This window comes from Sceloporus occidentalis, unplaced genomic scaffold (assembly GCF_023333645.1).
Source record: "Sceloporus occidentalis isolate IW3139 unplaced genomic scaffold, rSceOcc1.0.p SCAF_66, whole genome shotgun sequence".
Classification (NCBI taxonomy): Eukaryota; Metazoa; Chordata; class Lepidosauria; order Squamata; family Phrynosomatidae; genus Sceloporus; species Sceloporus occidentalis.
The window spans coordinates 2,435,272-2,453,437 of record NW_028317046.1 but is presented as its reverse complement, the minus strand read 5'-3'; the positions used below and the strand labels follow the sequence as shown (position 1 = coordinate 2,453,437).

At 47.3% G+C, this 18,166-nt stretch overlaps 1 protein-coding gene across 1 annotated transcript; it reads right to left on the bottom strand.

Moving 5' to 3' along the window:
* Window positions 1-11,930: 11,930 nt before the first annotated feature.
* Window positions 11,931-14,562, bottom strand: LOC149286857 (beta-catenin-interacting protein 1-like). The gene is made up of 3 exons (XM_089493782.1): window positions 14,467-14,562; window positions 14,290-14,380; window positions 11,931-11,989 (listed from the first exon to the last, which is right to left on the bottom strand). The coding sequence occupies exons 1-3, from the start codon at window positions 14,560-14,562 to the stop codon at window positions 11,931-11,933; spliced, it is 246 nt and encodes an 81-aa protein (XP_089349908.1).
* Window positions 14,563-18,166: the final 3,604 nt, after the last annotated feature.

Genomic DNA, 18,166 nt, shown 5'->3' with positions numbered 1-18,166 from the left:
CTCCCGCTGGGTGTATTCAGAAAGGATTCCAAGCCGCAACACCGACTGCCCGTATTACGGTGGGCTCGCTGTGCCCGGTACCCGGTGCGGAATTAAGATGGCGGATGCTGCTACTGAGGAGAAGTCTGTATGTCCACGGGCACCGCGGTTACCAAACCCTCCCCCAGCAGCCCAACCAGACCCTGGAACATTTGCGTTCCACACCTCCCTCCAGCCCCGCCTACTTTCTGCTCCATCCGCGAGTGCAACGGGATGCTCTTGGAACGCATGCCATTCCGCCCCCTGCACTGAGACACGCCCCTGCCTGATGGAGAGAGAGAGAGATGGATAGATTATCCCAGTGATGGAGAGAAGGGATTAACCCAGTGGAGGGAGAGGTGGGGGTTACACCTATGATGCAGGAATGGTGGCAAACTAGAGAGAGCTGGGGGCCAAATCAGTGTTATGGGGGGCAGAATGAATGGGGCAACCCTATGGTGAGACATAGAATGAGATGGAGATGGGGGACCGTGATGGAGAGGGGATTAACCCAATGATGACTAGAGGTAGAGGGTTAGATTATCTCTGGGTATTGGGGCAGATTAACTGAATGGATGACATCAGATTTATCGCACAAAGTTTACATCCCGGTCACTTTTTGGAACGACCTGGCATTTGAAGAAGAGACCTCAGTGGTCCCTAAAGTTTACATGATGTTCTCAGTGGTTACCCAAAGTCTCCAGGTGAAACGCGGAGAGTACCGTCCTAACCCAGCTCCGTGTCTTAAATGGACCAATTGGGGAGATCAGAGATTCCCCCCCCCCTGTGACCGGCCCACTGGGACACCAGGGGTGGGGGGGCATACCTGTGAACGAGGCATCTCGGTGCCCGCTCCTCGGTGGGAGTCATGGCGTAGGTGGGCGGGTCTGGTGGCATTGTGGGCGGGGGATAGCCCCAATTTTTTTAACTTTGTATGAAGGTGGGAGGGGAAATGGATGGGAAGTGGGGTGTGTCTAAATACCGCTCCTGTGCCGCGGAGCCTAATTACCCAAGAGGGCAATCTTCCCCCCCCTCCGGTTTTGTGGCTGGGGGCCAATGTAGCGCCTAAGAAAAAAATATTTTTTTCTTTATTATTTCTTCTCTTCAGCTTCCCGCTCCAATTATTCCCGATATAAAAACCGACCAAAGAATTCCGACGGTCTGTCCAATGTTTTATTTAAAAGACATCAATGCAAATTCCCCCCAGAAATATTCGCGGCGCGGCGCGGGCCGATTACTTATTCACATAAATTAAAATAATGTCTGCCTCGCGATGAACTCGTCACGTCAGGAACGGAAACGTCTTCTGTCTTTGTAATGAAGAAAATTCTGCGTCCGGACTGATTCTCCCCGAGCGAGAGACGGAATATTAAAATCAACAGGGGGGGTACCAAATTGCGGCTTTCTTTTTCCTCCCCGGCCCTACGCGGGGATGAAGCGGCCTTCTGTGTTAGTTTGTCCTTGAAATCTCCTGGGTGTGTAATGCAGAGAGAGAGCGACTGTCGCCTCCGCGTCTGAATACCGGCGACCAGTGCCTTATGTTTTGTGATCGCTGTAAAGGTTCGGGTTCCCCCAAAATGTAACAACGGGGGGAAAAGAGCTAACTGGGGAGTAATAATCACGCACGTTCCCCAAACTGGCTGCTCCCATGGGGTAAATACACGCCTAAACCTGGGGGTTCTGTGTTTCCAAAGTCCCGCTGGCGCTGGTGAGTGGTCCAGCAGGCGCTGCCATTTTTGGGGGCAGGGGGGGTTGTGCCGTTTCCCGGCAGTGACCCGGAGAAGCTGCGATTTACCCGGAGTCTCCGAGCCAAACCCACAGAGCTCCCATGTGTGATTATATATACACTCTATTGGGGGCGTGGAAAGGGGCAGGAAGTGGGTGTGGTCAGATGTGTGGCAACCATATCTGGGAACATCCAGGCTCCAGCTGGCAGGAAGCCTCTCCATTTTCGGGACGTGGGTAGGGGGTCTCGCTGCCACCCTGGACCTGGCGCCCTAGGCTTAGCCCCCCTGTACCCAATGAGCCTCCTTGCAGCACTCGGCTTTAGAGGGTCTTTTCAGCCCCCCTGGGCCTGTTAGGGGAAATCAGAAGATCCCCCCCCAACCGGCCCACAAAAGCAAGGCTGCTAACTCAGTGCATGAAAATTGGGACTGTCCCACGAAAAACGGGACTGTTGAGGGGTATGTAGGTTTAAGGCATTCATACATGTATAACCGCCTAATGCATGTATCTTGGAAATGCTGACACATAACATGTCCCGGGGGGGGGGGCTCGTCCCATCATTCCTGTCTCTGTTTAAACATGTTACACGCTCCCTTTTTCCTGTAAAAATCCTCTTTCTTCAATAAGTAGATTTTTTTAAGTATTTAATTTTTATTAGAGGTTTTATTATTAATATTAATAAAATATCCATAATCTATTCATATTATTTATTAAAAGTATTTCATTTTTATTAGAAGTTTTATTAATAAAATATTCTTAATGTATCCATGTTATTTATCCCCCCCCCCCCCATGACCTGTGCCTGGAAGCTGACGCCGCTCTGTGCCACGAGGACGGCCACGCGATTTAAAAAAACAACACATTTTTTTATATAATATTTATTAGTTTACGTCATATGATTTTTTCTGTAAATATGTTCTGTTGGGTTATGTTTTGCATGCGCAGACAAGTTAAACAGAGGCTTCGGCCTCCATCGGAGAAATAAATCTCTAATTACACTTTTGCGTTAATTCGACATAAACATAGGGGAGGGTTCGATACCCGCGCTCACAGCGGGGGAGGGGAGTTTATCTTCGGATCCTCAGATCCTTTGTTCTTCTGCCATATTGATTGTACGCCTGAAATTTGGGTAATTGTTACAATTATAGTAATGAAGGGCGACGTTTCCATCCCCGCGCGCTTTGCTGCAGAGCATTTCACAGAACAACCCGCTAAGGCTCCGCTCCACAACGGAGCACGGAAAGCACGGAGGTTTAAAGGTGCCGTTCCACCTGCTCTGCTGAGTTTTACATTTCTCTGATTAAATGCGGAAAATTCCTGGAAATAAATGTCAAATTTTGCCTCATTTATAATTTTTTTTTTTTTTTTGCCGGGATCGCTTAATGGTCACATGATACAAACGTGGACACTGCGCATGCACGGAAAGCGCTCCTATTGATTTGAATGGGGGCATTTTCCTGCCACTGATTGGCTGCTTCGAGCTTGAATGGAGACGCACCGGGGTAGCCAGTCTGGGCCCTGGCATTTTCACCATCTGTGCTAAAATGCAGGATTTAGTAGCGACATCATCGAGGGCGAGAGGCCAGCAGGGGTATGATGTCATGCATGTTGTTATTTATATACAGCGAGTGTAACAAGGAGACAGATTGTTAAGCAGGAGACACCAGAAGGCGTTTTTTGCTTCACAATAAACAGAATTTATTTCATAGAATTCATTTTAACCGATTTACACCCGGCGTCTAAACCCAGAGGTAACAGCGAACCTCCATCGCACCCGGAAACTCTCAGGGGTTTTGCCCCAATCTCAGGGTAATGGGGCAGATTCTCGGGGTCACGCAGTCTGAAGCTGACGCCTTCCTATTCTCCCCGCTGTGATCGTATATAAGACTCCCAGTTGGGACTATCCCAGTATGTTATGTTGATATCCCTGCTTGAATGCAGGTGACTCAATTAAATGTATCTTTTAATAATAGCAAACCAAGGTTTCCATGACAACCGGTATTAGAGCCATTTGGCGAATCTCCATTAAAGGGTTAACATTTCAAGGGGTCTCATTTAGAAGGTTTACAATGTAAAGCAAGCGCTACGGTATATGATGGCGCTATATAAAATAATAAATAGTAAAAATATAAAGAGTATTTATATCTTTTTTTGACAATGTGTTAAAAATGTAAAACTTTTTCATGAAATATTTTATTTTCCCTTTAAAAAGAAATGCTTCGTTTTAAGCAGCCAGTCCCTTCTATTTATAAGACCAACGCTCCGCAGCTGCCTAGAAATATTTGCTTCCCCATTTAACACCACAGACGTCTCTAACTCGTATGGCGCGCCCGTCCGCTAAAAGCCCAGAAATCCATAACGCGCTTTAAAGACTCGATCAATAACTTTGAAAATGGATTCCTTGGAAGTCGATCCCAGGAGTCCCTGCCGGGTTTTCCGCATCTCGTATGCATGTTGTGTTTTTTTTATCCAGATAATATTGGTGAATATTTATGGTAAATATAAGGCAAAAATAGCATCACGCCGGAGGGGGTAGGGAGACCTTTATAATGTATGGATAATGGAATATATCATAGCTTTAATGTTTAATAGAGATAATATATGAGAGCATCACCAGTAGGCAACCCAGAGGGGGCGGGGCTAGCTGTGCATGGGGTGGAGCTGGCCCCACATAGCTTAAAGTACGCAGGGAGTGGGAGGTGAGGTTTGTGAGGAGTGGGTGTGGCTAAACACCCCTCCCCTGTCTGGAGAAAAAGAAAAGTGATCCAGAGGTCCAGGGGGGAAAAGGCTTTACTCAGAGACTCCAGGTTAAACCCGAGGGAAGCAGGACTTCCCCAGGAGACTCCAGGTTAAACCCGAGGGAAGCAGGTCTTCACGCGAAGACTCCAGGTTAAACCCGAGGGAGGTAGGACGCAGGGACTGCCCCTCCTAAAAAAAGGACACTCGGGAGGCATGGCCCCGTAATGCTTGCTCCTTGGCTATAAGACCCCTTCAGACTTTTTCGTGGACATAAGACCACCGCCTGTGTTACCTCGGGACCGATCCCCCTCTAGCTATAATAATCATAACAAGCGAACAGGAGCCCGCTGTGCCGAACGCCATTCATTCTGTGACTCAAAGCGTTGGATCATTTCCTGCAGAAAGCGTCCGCAGAGGGCCGGCTCCCGAATTCGTGACTCACTATTCAAATAGACGAGAACATCAGCTGAAACGCGAGCGGCCACTCCAGCCAACGAGGGTGTGGGCGAGTGTGACTTACAGAGGTGACTTCACAGGAGCCCTGAGATAATGCCCCGGGGGCCGTTTCTACGAGTGCCCTGCTCAGCGTTACTCACGTGGATAAGTAATCAGGAAGCGGACGCCTTATATTATTTGTACCAAAAACTCCCATTTCTGCTCTTTTTCTGGCATTTTATGCAGTGGAAATTGGAAACGCTCATACATTTATACAGTTAGAGCCCTATATTTTTTTATCACAGTTTAAACCAGAATTGAGGGAAAGACTGGGACTGTCCCAGAAAACCCAGGACTGTTGGAGGGTACATAATGTATTATTATTATTTTTACACATAGTGCCAGCCAGAGGGGTACATCTCATGCAGCACAGCTGTCCGGCCCCCGGCCCTTGGCGTAGACGCACTTAAGTCCTTGTCTGTGCCCGAGATATCGCAACTAAAAAAGTGCATTCCCCGTAACGAAACGCTGAAAATATCCCCGTGAAATAACGTCGGCTATTTAAGGAGCGGCCTCGGCCGACACGAGACAGATTTCAAACAGTAACAAATTTATACCGAACCTGCGCCTCGCGGGGTCTGTACTTAAAATGTTAAATCTTGTGTGTAGGAGGGGGATGAATTTATTCCTCCCCGGCAGCTGCTGAAATGAATACTTTCGCTCCAATGATGTCCCGGCTCTTACAGTAAACTATAAAGGTAAACAGTGTTCGGTGACAAACGGTCCCTCTTATAACAACACAGATGTCGTGTCCCGGCGTCTCCTCTCACCAGTCCTGACGTAGGGATATGTCTGTGAATTGGGTACTGATAGGCAGTCGCCCCCCATAGGGAAGCTGAGAATTGGGGTGAAATGTGGGGGAAAAAAGAACGCGACGAATACAGTTTCGGTCTGGAATCTGAACGATCGCTAAAAAGGGAGAGATAATGTAACGGGGAGGAATAACCATGCGGATTCTGAGACCAGGAAGGGGAGAGTGCCGCTCCCGTGGTAGAAACATAGGCACACACTTAAACATTGCTTCCCCGGGGTCTCCGACGATGACGGGCAGCGAACCATCTTTAATAGAATGCAGATATAGGGGTGGAATTCCCTGTTCCCAAGAGCTTACAATTTACCGGCGGAGCTGTGGTATTTCAAGGGCAGAGAACGCAACCTTCTGGGCGGTTTTATTGGAGTCCTGATTTGATTTGAGTTCATTCTTAGAATTTGGGAAGAGGACCCATTCATTTACCCCCCCCCCCAGTAGCCCAAAGAGCATGCCAAATCTCAGCCTGAAATATGTCTGCTTAATGGCTTCCCAGGGATTGTATAAAGATCAGCTTCTCCTTTCAGGGGTCTGATTTACAGGATGAAGGCCGGACCCCCCTCGGACCCCTCGCCCCTCGCCGCCCCTTCCCACAGCAGTAAGAAAAAGCCGTTCCCTTTCCGCTTGGATGAGCGCGAGGAATCCGGTACCCTCACCGCCTTCCATAGCCCCAAACGGCACCGACACTCGGCTCTGCTTCCCTAATCACATCAATGAGGAGCAAAGGCGCTCGCTCACTGCGTACAGGGACGGGGAGCTGTCCCCAAAAATAATCATTATGAACACTCTTATAATCTTTTATTTACCAACTAAATTTAATAAATCTCTCAATACTGCACTCATGACTGTGAACATGTGCCTTTTTTGGGGGGGGGGTTAGTATGTGTGTCTGGTTGTGTATGTTAAAGTGTGAGTATGTGTGTAAGTGCTAGTGTCTGTTAGTGCGAGTGTCTGGGTGTATGTAAGCGTGTGTACGTAAGTGTGTGTGTGTATGTGTGTAAGTGCGAGTGTCTGCGTTTGTGCGGAGTGTAAGGATGTGTGTCTGGGTGTGTATGTTAGTGTGTGAGTTTGTGTGTAAGTGCGAGTGTCTGTGTTAGTGCAGAGTCAGGATGTGTGTCTGGGTGTGTATGTTAGTCTGTGTGTTAGTGCAGATTGGCAGGATGTGTGTGTCTGGTGTGTGTTAGTGTAAGTATGTGTGTGTTAGTGTTGAGCGTCTGGATGTGTGTCTGGGTGTGTGTTAGTGTTGAGTGTCTGGATGTGTGTTAGTGTAAGTATGTGTGTTAGTGTTAAGTGTCTGGATGTGTGTCTGGGTGTGTGTTAGTGTAAGTATGTGTGTGTTAGTGTTGAGCGTCTGGGTGTGTGTTAGTGTTGAGCGTCTGGGTGTGTGTTAGTGTTGAGCGTCTGGGTGTGTGTTAGTGTGAGTGCCCCTCACTCTGGATCCTCCCAGTGTTTTTGAGCTATTTGGAATAAAATAACACTACTACTAATTTATTATCGAATAAATTTCTATCGAAACGTCTAGAATTGTCTGAAAGTTTGAAATGAGTTAATGTCAAGGTTTTTATGTTGTTTTTAGATGATAGGCCTTCCTTTCTCCTAAAAGGCGGTAATAAAAATTGCAGGTTTTTCTTGTTACTTTGGCCGCTCTTATAAGTTGGCATGTAGTGGCTGCGTAGCAGACAACGTTCTCTAAGATTTATGCGATCAGAACCCTCCGGAATACGAGAGAATCTGGAAGTTCATTCGCTGGAAGAATCCGAAATTCTCTACGAATAAAAATAATAATATAAATAATAATGATAATAATAATAATATAAATAATAATGATAATATAAATAATAATGATAATAATAATAATAATATAAATAATAATGATAATATTAATAATAATGATAATAATAATAATGATAATAATAATAATAATATTAAGCCGGATGAATTCCGACTCCTTAAAGAGCTTTAAATAAAAGGCACTCCGTGGAGTTTGGAGGATCTTTTCCTGGGATCCCAAGTCAATCAGCTGCTCCTCGCAGACCGTCTTCTGTCTCCGCGCCCGGAGTCCGTGTCTTTGGAGATGTCTTGGACACCGTTGGTGGTCCACAGATCAAGGTTGAAGAGCAGCTGGTCCATCCCGTCACTGGTTTTGCCAGACTCACAGGTCCATCATCGATGACGTGAAAGCCACCAGTGTTCATGCAGATCCGCTGGTGGATCTCGGAAAACCGGCGTTTTGAGTGATAAGTTATCTCCGGACCTACGCTCGCTATAGCTAAGACGATGGATGATGGGCGCTATAGTCCAGCTGTTAGAAACGTAACATTCTAAATGCCAAGATCTAGGGTCGTTTGTTCCTTAAATGGATATATTTCAGAAAGGAAACTTCTGTATTCGGGGGGTCCTGCCCGTTTACGCAACGATAACCGTATCCTCGTACATGAACAGAGACTGCTGAGCCAGCTGTTTGCAGGGCCGGACTGGCGCTCGCTGCGGCGTATACAAAGAATGAGACGTTCTTCATTCACACCCCGAGCAGCTTCCTGCCCTGCAAGTCCCGACAGCGCGTAGACGCGCTCGGCGCCCGGAGCATCTCGCACGGCTCGGCGAGTCACACCTAACACGGCGCAGGCACACGTAATCATTCATGTTCCATCAAGACTGACTCTTCCATTACATAATGTAGGTGTGTGCGGGATGCCTGGAGGTACGCAGATTCTTAAATAACTCACCTGTAATCAAGCAGGGATGCCAGCTGCGAGACGAACACCAGATACATAGAATCCGGACTTAAGCAGGTCCAGAGTGGGGAGGACTAAGTGGCCCTGGCACTTTAAGGCCAGCTGGATACGCGCAGCCTCGTTACATTTTTACACTGCAGGACACAATCTGGCGCTGGAGGAGCAGTAAATGTGCGGCACTATGGGCCACCGACCCGCTGGGCATTTGCCCAACGTGCCAAAAGGTTAGTCTGGGCTTAACCCTAAGAATCTGGACATGGTTTCCTATATGGGGGGGGGGGGTCGATAATACGTTTCCACTCATAGTTCCTTCACTGCTGTGGAGACTTGTAGTTCATTTGCATGCAGGGTCAGACTGATGACACCGTAGGGGCGGGGCTAATTAACTCAGTTCTCTCCAGCTGTACAGACGTTTTATGATAAATCCCCCGTAACAGACTAAGAATGTGAAATATTGAATCTATATAAAAAAAGTATGAATTTTTATAGCTTCTTTTTATTAGCTTCTGACCTTGTTACCATGACAACGGGTAATCTCAATTACTCACTAATGAGCCACGCGATCAAGCAAAAGGAAAAGAAACTGAACTTTTCGAATTTACAGTAAGAAAGCACGAGAGGCTAAAATCCCAGATTCCAAGTAACTGAAGATCCATAACACAGTAGTGCTAAATTCCCCTTTTTAATATTTTCATGTACGTAATAACCTATACATGTTCCTGCAACGGGAAAGTCTGCCTGCGCCAGAGGGCAGGGAATTCAGGTTTGTTCCAACGATGATTATGTCTTCATACGTCGAGACTAACGAGATCCCAGCCGCGGGGAGGCAGTCGGGCTGTTTATTCGTCACCGGCTGAGATGATTTTAATTTATAGAGATTTAAATCCACCCGAGCCTCGCCCTGCGCTGTATAAACCATAACCGCCAGGAACCGGGCCGACGTTTCACCGGTGTCTCGCATAGACCTGCCCCGCCGAGCCGTTACCAAAAATACCCGGGGCCATAAAACTGTTTCTGGATTTTGGATACAGAGCAATCTCGATGCATCAAAAATACAAAAACTCTATTACTATTGTGCCAAATAGTGGAATTGACACCGTTTTGGTAACGGGATAGCGGCAGGACAGAGATTAATTAAATCTCTAATTGGGACAATATTCCAAATCCCACGAAAAAATACATTTTTTCATGGCATTTAGCAAGTGATGTTAAACTGCACATTTTTATATTTTATTGTAAATCAAGGTAACAATTAAGGGAAAAAAAAAACAGTTGTTCGATAACCAGAAATCTGATGAATCCAAGATCTGTATCCCTCCGCTTAGGATATCAGCTATAATTGAACGGCCCCCCGCAGCCCAGGTTTATATGCACCGCCCCCCCCCCCCCCCCCCTCGGGAACCGCTGACCACCCGCTGGCGCAGATAGCAGCCAATTTACTGGATCCGCGAGCGCGAAAAACAAGCAGCGCGGGGCGCGAAGAGACAGAACGGAAATGTGTAAAGTGTCCCAAATTACATCTTTTGCCCAAAACCTTCACCCTTTTTCTTGTCTCTTACAGTAACAAAGTTTTTATTCTGAGCCGGTTTCTTCCTTTCCCCTCCCCCCACTCTTGGCAAACCGCATCTACGTTCCTTATAATCACAAACATTAAAAGCCATTCCATGCTCTCGTTATTGACGTTGTGGAATAAAACAAACCCCCCCCCCCCCGGCTGCTTAAATATTAGAAGACAGGAACCCATCCGGATCCAGATTTGCATCATATTTTCATGCAAAAAACGACATAATAGCAAACTTCATCTTTGCACTCAAAATACAAAAATAAAGATGACCCGTTGTTTGGGCTTTTTGTTGGGCAATCCGACAATAAGACGTTAAACACTTCCACCGATGTATTCCGGCCCAGGACAGCAGGTCCAGGGGGCAACTACAAAAACAGGGGGCAGATCATCTTCTTGGGTGATCATGGTGGGCATTTGATCTCGGCAGCAGGTCTATTTACGGGATGGAGGCTGCGCTGTCTAAGCAGAGCGTCCATAGACGGCATTAAAAGGCATGACAAATCACGGCACGCCGTGCGCCTTTTAATGTATTAAAGCGGCTGACCTGGAGGGGGTGGCTGGGGGGGCACAGCCCCAGAGGAACCCCAAAAGTCAAACATGTCACTGGTACCTTGTGCTTGTGCTTCAGCTATTGGGAAACGGCAGCGCAAAAGAGGTTAAATCTGCTAAATTCCACCAGCGAGAACAGGTATTTATACATAAAACCAACACGGTGATGTCAGGAAGACGATAAGAACGCATCACAGCCGCTTACATCGTTCTCATCCGCCATACATTCGCACCCTTTGCAAAGAACCGCATTTCAGCCTCGGACGACAGAAGAGGAAACATTACGAGCGGAATTCATGTAACTTTAGTGGACCAGCAAACGCGGGACAAAAAAAATACACAAAAGGGTTAAAACAAAACAGCTTCCGGTGCAATGAAGCACCCACGATAAAAAGGGATGCCCCGCCGAGACGCTCGCTTCACTGCCGGAGCGAAAAACGGGTCTCTAACCCGCCATCAGAACGCTGGACGGGCGGATCACAAAGGGTTAATTCCCCATTCCAGGACCCTGACAGGGTTAATTCACTCCCTACCAAGTAATCTGCGCAGGAAAGCTGGTTAAAAACTAAAAATAAGCAAAAAAAAAAAAATCACATTGACTATGGCCAATCCTTAATAATAATAATAACAATAAAAAATTACAGGAACGCTCTCTCTTTTCAGTCCCCCGTTAGTTGTAATAAATATCGCAAAAAACATGCACTCTCTTTCAAGTCAAAAACACAGTGTCGTAACAGCAAAAAAAAAAGAGAAAAATCACTGAAATTAAAAAAAATTCAACTACGAGTCCATGGAAAGATTTTCCGACCGAGAGCCCAGAATATAAAAGCAGCCGTATTCAGCGAAGCTTCCAGTTGTAGAGAGGGTCCAGGGGGGGGCCGCGCGCGGAGCTGGATCCATACGGAGGGTCTCTGTTCCACCAACGGGAGCGAGAGAAAAAAAAAAGCGGACGTTAAAAGAAGAAGTCGGCTTCTTTCGGAGGTCAGGTAAACATTGAGAAGAAGCGTCTCCTCGAGACGGGACCCCCGGTTTGCTCTTTAGGGGCCCGGGCTGTTCGGAACCCGCTTCTCGTGTGCAAAAAAAGGTGGAAGCATCGGCAGGCGGCCCGACGGCGAGAGGCGGGCGATCTAGAGCTAAAATAAACGAAAGTTACGGAAAACTTTTAGGCGAGTGATTAAAAAAAGAAAAAAAAAAAAGCGAGGAGAGCGGGGCGAAGGATCCAGAGAAACGAAGTCCCTCCAAACGCTGCAGAACGTCTCTCCCCCCCGTCCGTGCTCTTCATCCGGCATTCGTTCCGTTACTGCCTCCGGTCCTCCGTCTCCGATCGAGAAAATGCCATGACCACATCCTCGGCGCCTGGAAGCCAACGAGAAATAAATACGAGCGTTACGGGCTTATCGCTCTCTGTGCCGGGCAGAGGGGATCGGAGGTACTCCCCAAACGGGCCGTGATCCCTGTCGCCTACAAAAACCTGGACTGTCTCTGAAACACGGGACACTTGGAAGGTATGAAAGGGTAATACTTCCATCGAGGGGCTTACCAGTAAAGGTTAAATCATTTTGCTGTTATTTTTTTTAGAATTACCAGCCACTGCAGCACTTTTATTTTTTAAAGAGACGTCGGAACGCGACCACGAGACGGCTGCAACACGAAGAAGCGACGCAGGCCGAGACGCCGTGCTGTATTACAGCCCCCCGTGGACTAAACCCGTCCATACTGCATGCGGGGAACGGCAGAGACATTTCCCTCCAAAAAAACACAAAAATGGATTCCTGAGAACAATGACCCGGGGCACAAAAAAATGTAATAAAATATATATCTAAAATAAACGAACATTCTAAAATTGTCACCCAATTACTGGAAATATTTATTTTGCTTTGTATTGAAAATAAAAAAAAAAAAACAAAAAAAAAAAAACACTGGGAAGAAGCACTGGTGGGAAAAAAATATGTAATAAAAAAATTAAAAATGCCAGTTTGCGTGCGAAAAATGATTCCTCGAGGAACGTTTGATGAGAGCTCAACACCTGAGACCTGAACCGGATTCTACTCGGGTCGTGAGCTTTTATTTTTTATTGTAAAATTTAGGTTAAAATGTTTTTTGGATTTTTAGGATTTATTTTTAATTAGGAAAGTAATTTTTTTTGTTTTTTTACTTCAACCCGAATTACCAGCGGAGCTGCAAAAAAAGAGAAGCAGGCGAGCGGATGCGCTCTAATAATCCTCCCCCCACTACCCCAACCCTATAGGGAGCGAGCCTCCGTCACCGGCAGAGCGGGGAGACCGCTCTGGGGTTGCCACGGCAACGGGATGGCAAATCGGCAGCTCCACGTCTGGATGTCTAATGAGGATCACAAGGCAACTCGGCAGAAAGCATAGAAAAATAAATAAAAATGAAACTGCCGGCGGAGTGAACACAATTTATCGTTTACTCCTCTGGCACTGAAAAAAACCCAAATAATATATATTTTTTTATATATAATATAAGGAAGTCTTTTTCAAATTTTCTAGGGAATGGTAAAAAAACAAACAAACAAACAAAAAAAATACTATACTCCTTTACTCGATTTTGTACAGAAAAACACCCGACATATTAAACCAACCTAAAAATTAAATTATAAAAAAAAAATGTGTACTTTGAGAACAAAATCAAAACATATTGACGCTAAAACCCCCAGAAATATCCAATTCATCCCACGCGCTTCAAACCCACACGCGTGAAACGATCTGCTCATCACGCGAAACCCTGCGGGTGCCAGAAAGCAATGTTTTTAATTTATTTTTATTGCGATTGGGTGAAAAATACAATCAGGGTGACTAAATCTTACAACTGAACCCCAATCGCAGATAAAATCAGAATATAAAAGTAACTTTAATTACTAATTATGTGATTTGAAAACACAACTTTCTGCAAATATACCATTTAAAAAAAAAAATCACTATTGTATGTTTGTTTAACCCCTTAATGACAAAGCCCGTACATGTACGGGCTCAAAATGCATTTTTTTCAATGGGTTTAGGGACCGCCCATTGTCCTTAAGGGGTTAAATCCTTTATAAACATCTTTTTCGTTTAGAAACAGGATACATTTTATAAAAATGTATTTTATGCATCTTAATAATGAATACAGCTGGCACAAGATTCTTCTCGAGAGGAACATTTACGCCTCTCGCAGCTCTCATCCCTAACGAAACACTAAATACGAGCAGAAAGACCCTTTATATCTGCAGATAATGGCGTCGGCACCAAGAGACCCCCCTAAAGCCAGGACGAGGGTGACGGTGACAGACTGGGGGGGGCATGCGCAGACATCGGCATTACTACGGGGTGCTGCAGTGACATCTAGTGGCCATCGCAGGGAAGTACAGGAGATAAATCGCCGGGATAAAGGTGCCCAAAAGAGATCGCCGTCAATTCTTCTTATAATAATGTTTTTGGGGGGTTTTTCATTTCTAAAGACAGACGTTCCGCTACAAATGCAGCATACAAGCCGGGAAACACAAAATCAAGACTGGGCTCGGCGAAGTCCACGTTATTAAGTGCAGCTTTATTTACACCGAGTGCCCAGTCTCTTTGATGTATGTTTTATGGAACACGTTTACAGTCTCCTTATTTCTTGCAGGTATCCATCACAAGCAGACGCGGCCCGATACTTACCCTGATCGATGGAGTGCTGGGGCAATTGGCTGAGCTGGCTGTTGACCACCCCCGCGTACGACCGCAGGAACCCCTCTTCGCTGGGGGTGAGCTGTCGGAAGAAGAGGGACACGGTTGGCCAAATAACCGGAGCAGACAGTTTAGCTGCGCGTTATACTCAAGCCCGATAATACTCACGTTGGAACCCATCTTCCGAAGCATGAGCAGCACTCGGACTTTCTGCTGAATGTACATTTCTTCCGGACTCTTCCCGGGGGGCCCCTCGCGGTTCATGCCCCCTGCCCTGCTCCCTAAAACAGCAGGAAACAAAGCCTTCTTTTGGTCTGGTTGTGAATCATCCTCTGCCCTTTGTCACGGGGGAAGTGTTTTACAGTTACACGCTTCATCTCACATAACCTACTCGCTCAGGATGCGTAAAGGAAAAGGCTTCCCCCAGCCGCTAATGGATCTCCTCTACACAATAAAGTGTTTCTTTGTTACCTGCGACGGCTACAACCTTTCCCCGCGTAATAACGGCTACTAAATAACCATCAGCCGCGCAATATGCCATTCACCGAGCCGTCTGCCCGTGCGTGCAGGGGAAGGGATTTGAGTTAAAGCTAGCGGCGTGGTCTGCGGCAGGCATGCAGCGCAACGTATTCACTGACCTTATGGTTTACGTGCCGGGATCTGCAGCCGAAAGGGTTAAAAAGTTGAAGAGGACCCTGAAAAATAAATTAGCTCTGAATTAGCGTGATTTATAATTCAGATTATATATAAAGTGTGCAAATATACATATATTCTCTATATACGGTATATTATATATGTCTCCGGCAATGACATGGTTAACGCTTTTATTATTATTGTTGTTGTTGTTGTTGTGTTTATTTCCCTCGTTAAATTCCTGGCTCAATTAAGTCAGCGAGTCATCGGTTGGCTCTTACTCCATTTATTTTGCGGTGTAGGACGGGAGGCTGATGTGACGCGGCACGGGAAGCAGCAGGACGCCGTATCGCTGCCAGCCGATCACTGGAGAGGAGCCATCCGCCGGGCCGCCACCGACCAAGTTACCTCTAAGGGTAGGAGGAGAACCCGGCAGGACTCCCCGTGTTGAAGCCGAGTTGCTTCCGAGAGCCGCTCCGCTCCAGCTGCACCCAACGCTGCATAAATAATATGTATAAAGCGCCAACACTCCCCGCAACACTTCTTACAGTCCCTACATTCAAAGGGTCCGGCAGAACCGACAGACTAAGCCGTCCCGATACATTAAGGAGAGAGGGTCTGGCCTGTGACGAAACGAAGATCGCTTTCCATCAGCATCTGGCCGCAGAGACCTACAGAAAGTACCCGGCGGCCGCGGCGGGGCATTTACCGGCCAATCAGAACGTCCGCGTTAATGCATGGAATATTTCAGTTATGGCACCAGCTGTCGGGTTGAACGCACAGAATGTACCCCCCGGTATCACTCATATAATTGTAACGATTCCGAGTCTCCTGTCCGAGGCCGGCGGTCACAGCCTCACCGCGGCTAACGTAATCTAATCCGGGACGTATGTCCATCCCGTGACTCCCAGCAATCACACGCGTCACACGGTAACCCCGCGTCCGGCATCAAAAGCAAGGTAGGTCTCCTACCGGGGCCGGACTGGCCACCTGGCGCACACACACACACACACACACACCAGGCTAGTGCCAGGGGGGGCCACTGGCCAACAACACTCCGCCCTGCACACCCAAACGCGTTTTGCCTGGACCCGTCGCCTACTCGCAGGACGGGCATCTCGTCCGGATTGTGACGCGATGAACGGCTCGTTACGTCCCGTTTACCCCGTTGTACAGCGCTGCGGAGTGCAACGGCGCTATATAAATCCATAATAATAGTGCCTCCGCAGGGCATTTCAGCACAAAAACAGATATAAGGAGAGTCCCCAGACTGCTGCCCCCCACTTTGTGGCCGTGAACACCGGGTGACCGGCCCAGCTGGGGCAAACCGAGCCCCTCAGGAAGGATACAGGGTGGTTCGTTTAACATGTTGGAGGAACACTGAGGGGGGGGTGTTAGCTGGGGTACTAGGGGAGTGCAGAATGTTGGGGTAACATAGAGCCGGGGGGGGGTCGAAGGCAGTGGGGGTAACAGAGAGCAGGGGGGGGTGGAAGGCAGTGGGGGTAACAGAGAGCGGGGGGGGGGGGGGGGGGGGAGAGGCGGCTGTGGGGTAACAGGAAGCCGGGGGTGGTTGCCTAGGCAAGGAGGCAGTTCAGGCGAGGCCGGGCAGCCTCCGGATGCAGGCGGGAGACAAAGAGCAGGCCGGCCGGGCAGGCAGGAGCCTCGCACTCCGGGACTCACCGAGCGGGCAGGCCGCAGCTCGATCCCAAGGCCTCGCGAGTCCGGTGCCGGGCAGGGTGTCGGCGGCTCCGGCCTGTGTACGAGGGAAGTCCGGCCAGAGCCTGAGAGTCAGCGGCCGGGGAGGGGGAGCCAGGGGCGGGGCCTGCTGCGGAGGAGGAGCCGGCAGCCGGCGTCACCCGGGCAATGGTACGTAATAATACGAATACTAATTAATACGAATTAATACTAATACTAGTAATAATAATAGTAACAATAATAACAATAGTAATAGTAACTATGGTAATAATGGTAACTATATTGCTAATAGTAATAATAATAGTAACAATAATAAGAGTAACTATAGTAATATTAATGGTAACTATAGCACTGCGATACGATGTATCCTCCAGACAGTTTCAACCCCATTGACCGGCTTTCATTAACGCCGGCTGAGGTTCTGGGAGTGATTTCACCTTGTGGAGGGGATTTGTGCCACAACGTCGCTCCCACAACCCGGAGTTTCTCAATGGCGTCCCCGAGAAGCAGCGATTCACCGGGAGCCTCCAGGCGAAAGCCAGAGAGTTCCCGGGTGTGAAGATATAGAAGACTGCCACAACTGGTGCTTTTGCTCCCAGTATGTTATGGTTGATTTCCCTGCTTGAATGCAGGTGACTCTGCAATGTATATCCTTAAATGAGGACAAACCAAGGGTCTTGCTATAAGAGCCATTTGGTGAACACATTTGATGAGTCTCTACAAAGAAATCTGTATGACGGGCTGTTAAAGGGTTAATATTTCAAGGGTCACAAGTTATGAAACAGACCCTTTAGAGACTCGACGTAAAATTCTCCATTGAGCGATTCACGCACAGAAAAAATTATCTAATTATTACAATTATATTATAACATTATTTAATATATATTATAATAATAATATTCTAGTCATATATTAAATTATTAACAGCGCGTCACATACTCTACATACTTCGCAGAATATGCCTCCCCTACAGAGAATGTCCATCCATTTCAGGATGATTTTTAAATATATATAAAAAAATATATAAATAGAAAACTCTGGAATATTAGAAAATTCCACCGTAATTCAACAAAGCAAAGAGAAACCAGGAGAATTCCATCAGCGAGAGGATCTGGGGTGAGATTATAGAAGCCCCCCCCCGGGCAGTGGAGGGTTATATCTGATATTACGACGATCCTCACACCCTTAAGCCCAGCAGCTGAATGCACTCTTCCTAAAATATATCTACTAAGCGTGCGGTCACCCCGCGCCAACACGTAACACAATCTGACACGCGAGGAGTCAGCTCATTCCTACCGCGAGCCCGACCCAGCCGATGCGATCCTCGTTCCAGTGAGGCGGATCCCGTGCTGGTTTGAGGATCACACGGGGCAGCCGAAAGTCTCACATCCGTTAATCGGAACGCTAATAGCCAGGGATGGACCAGGACAAGATGGTTTTCTTGAGTCCGGAAGGAAGGTCATTCAGCCCTTGATTCAATGTAACAACTAACAATGTTGAGTAGATGGTCTCCTGTTGAGCGGTTCAGAGATCTCAGTTT

Excerpts from the sequence above, each read along its gene's own strand:
- LOC149286857 (XM_089493782.1), bottom strand. The coding sequence starts at position 14,562 with ATGAACCGCGAGGGGCCCCCCGGGAAGAGTCCGGAAGAAATGTACATT. Across the intron at positions 14,381-14,466 it reads TTCGGAAGATGGGTTCCAAC|CTCACCCCCAGCGAAGAGGG; the intron begins GTGAGTATTATC and ends TTCTTCCGACAG. Across the intron at positions 11,990-14,289 it reads CCAGCACTCCATCGATCAGG|GCGCCGAGGATGTGGTCATG; the intron begins GTAAGTATCGGG and ends GTTGGCTTCCAG.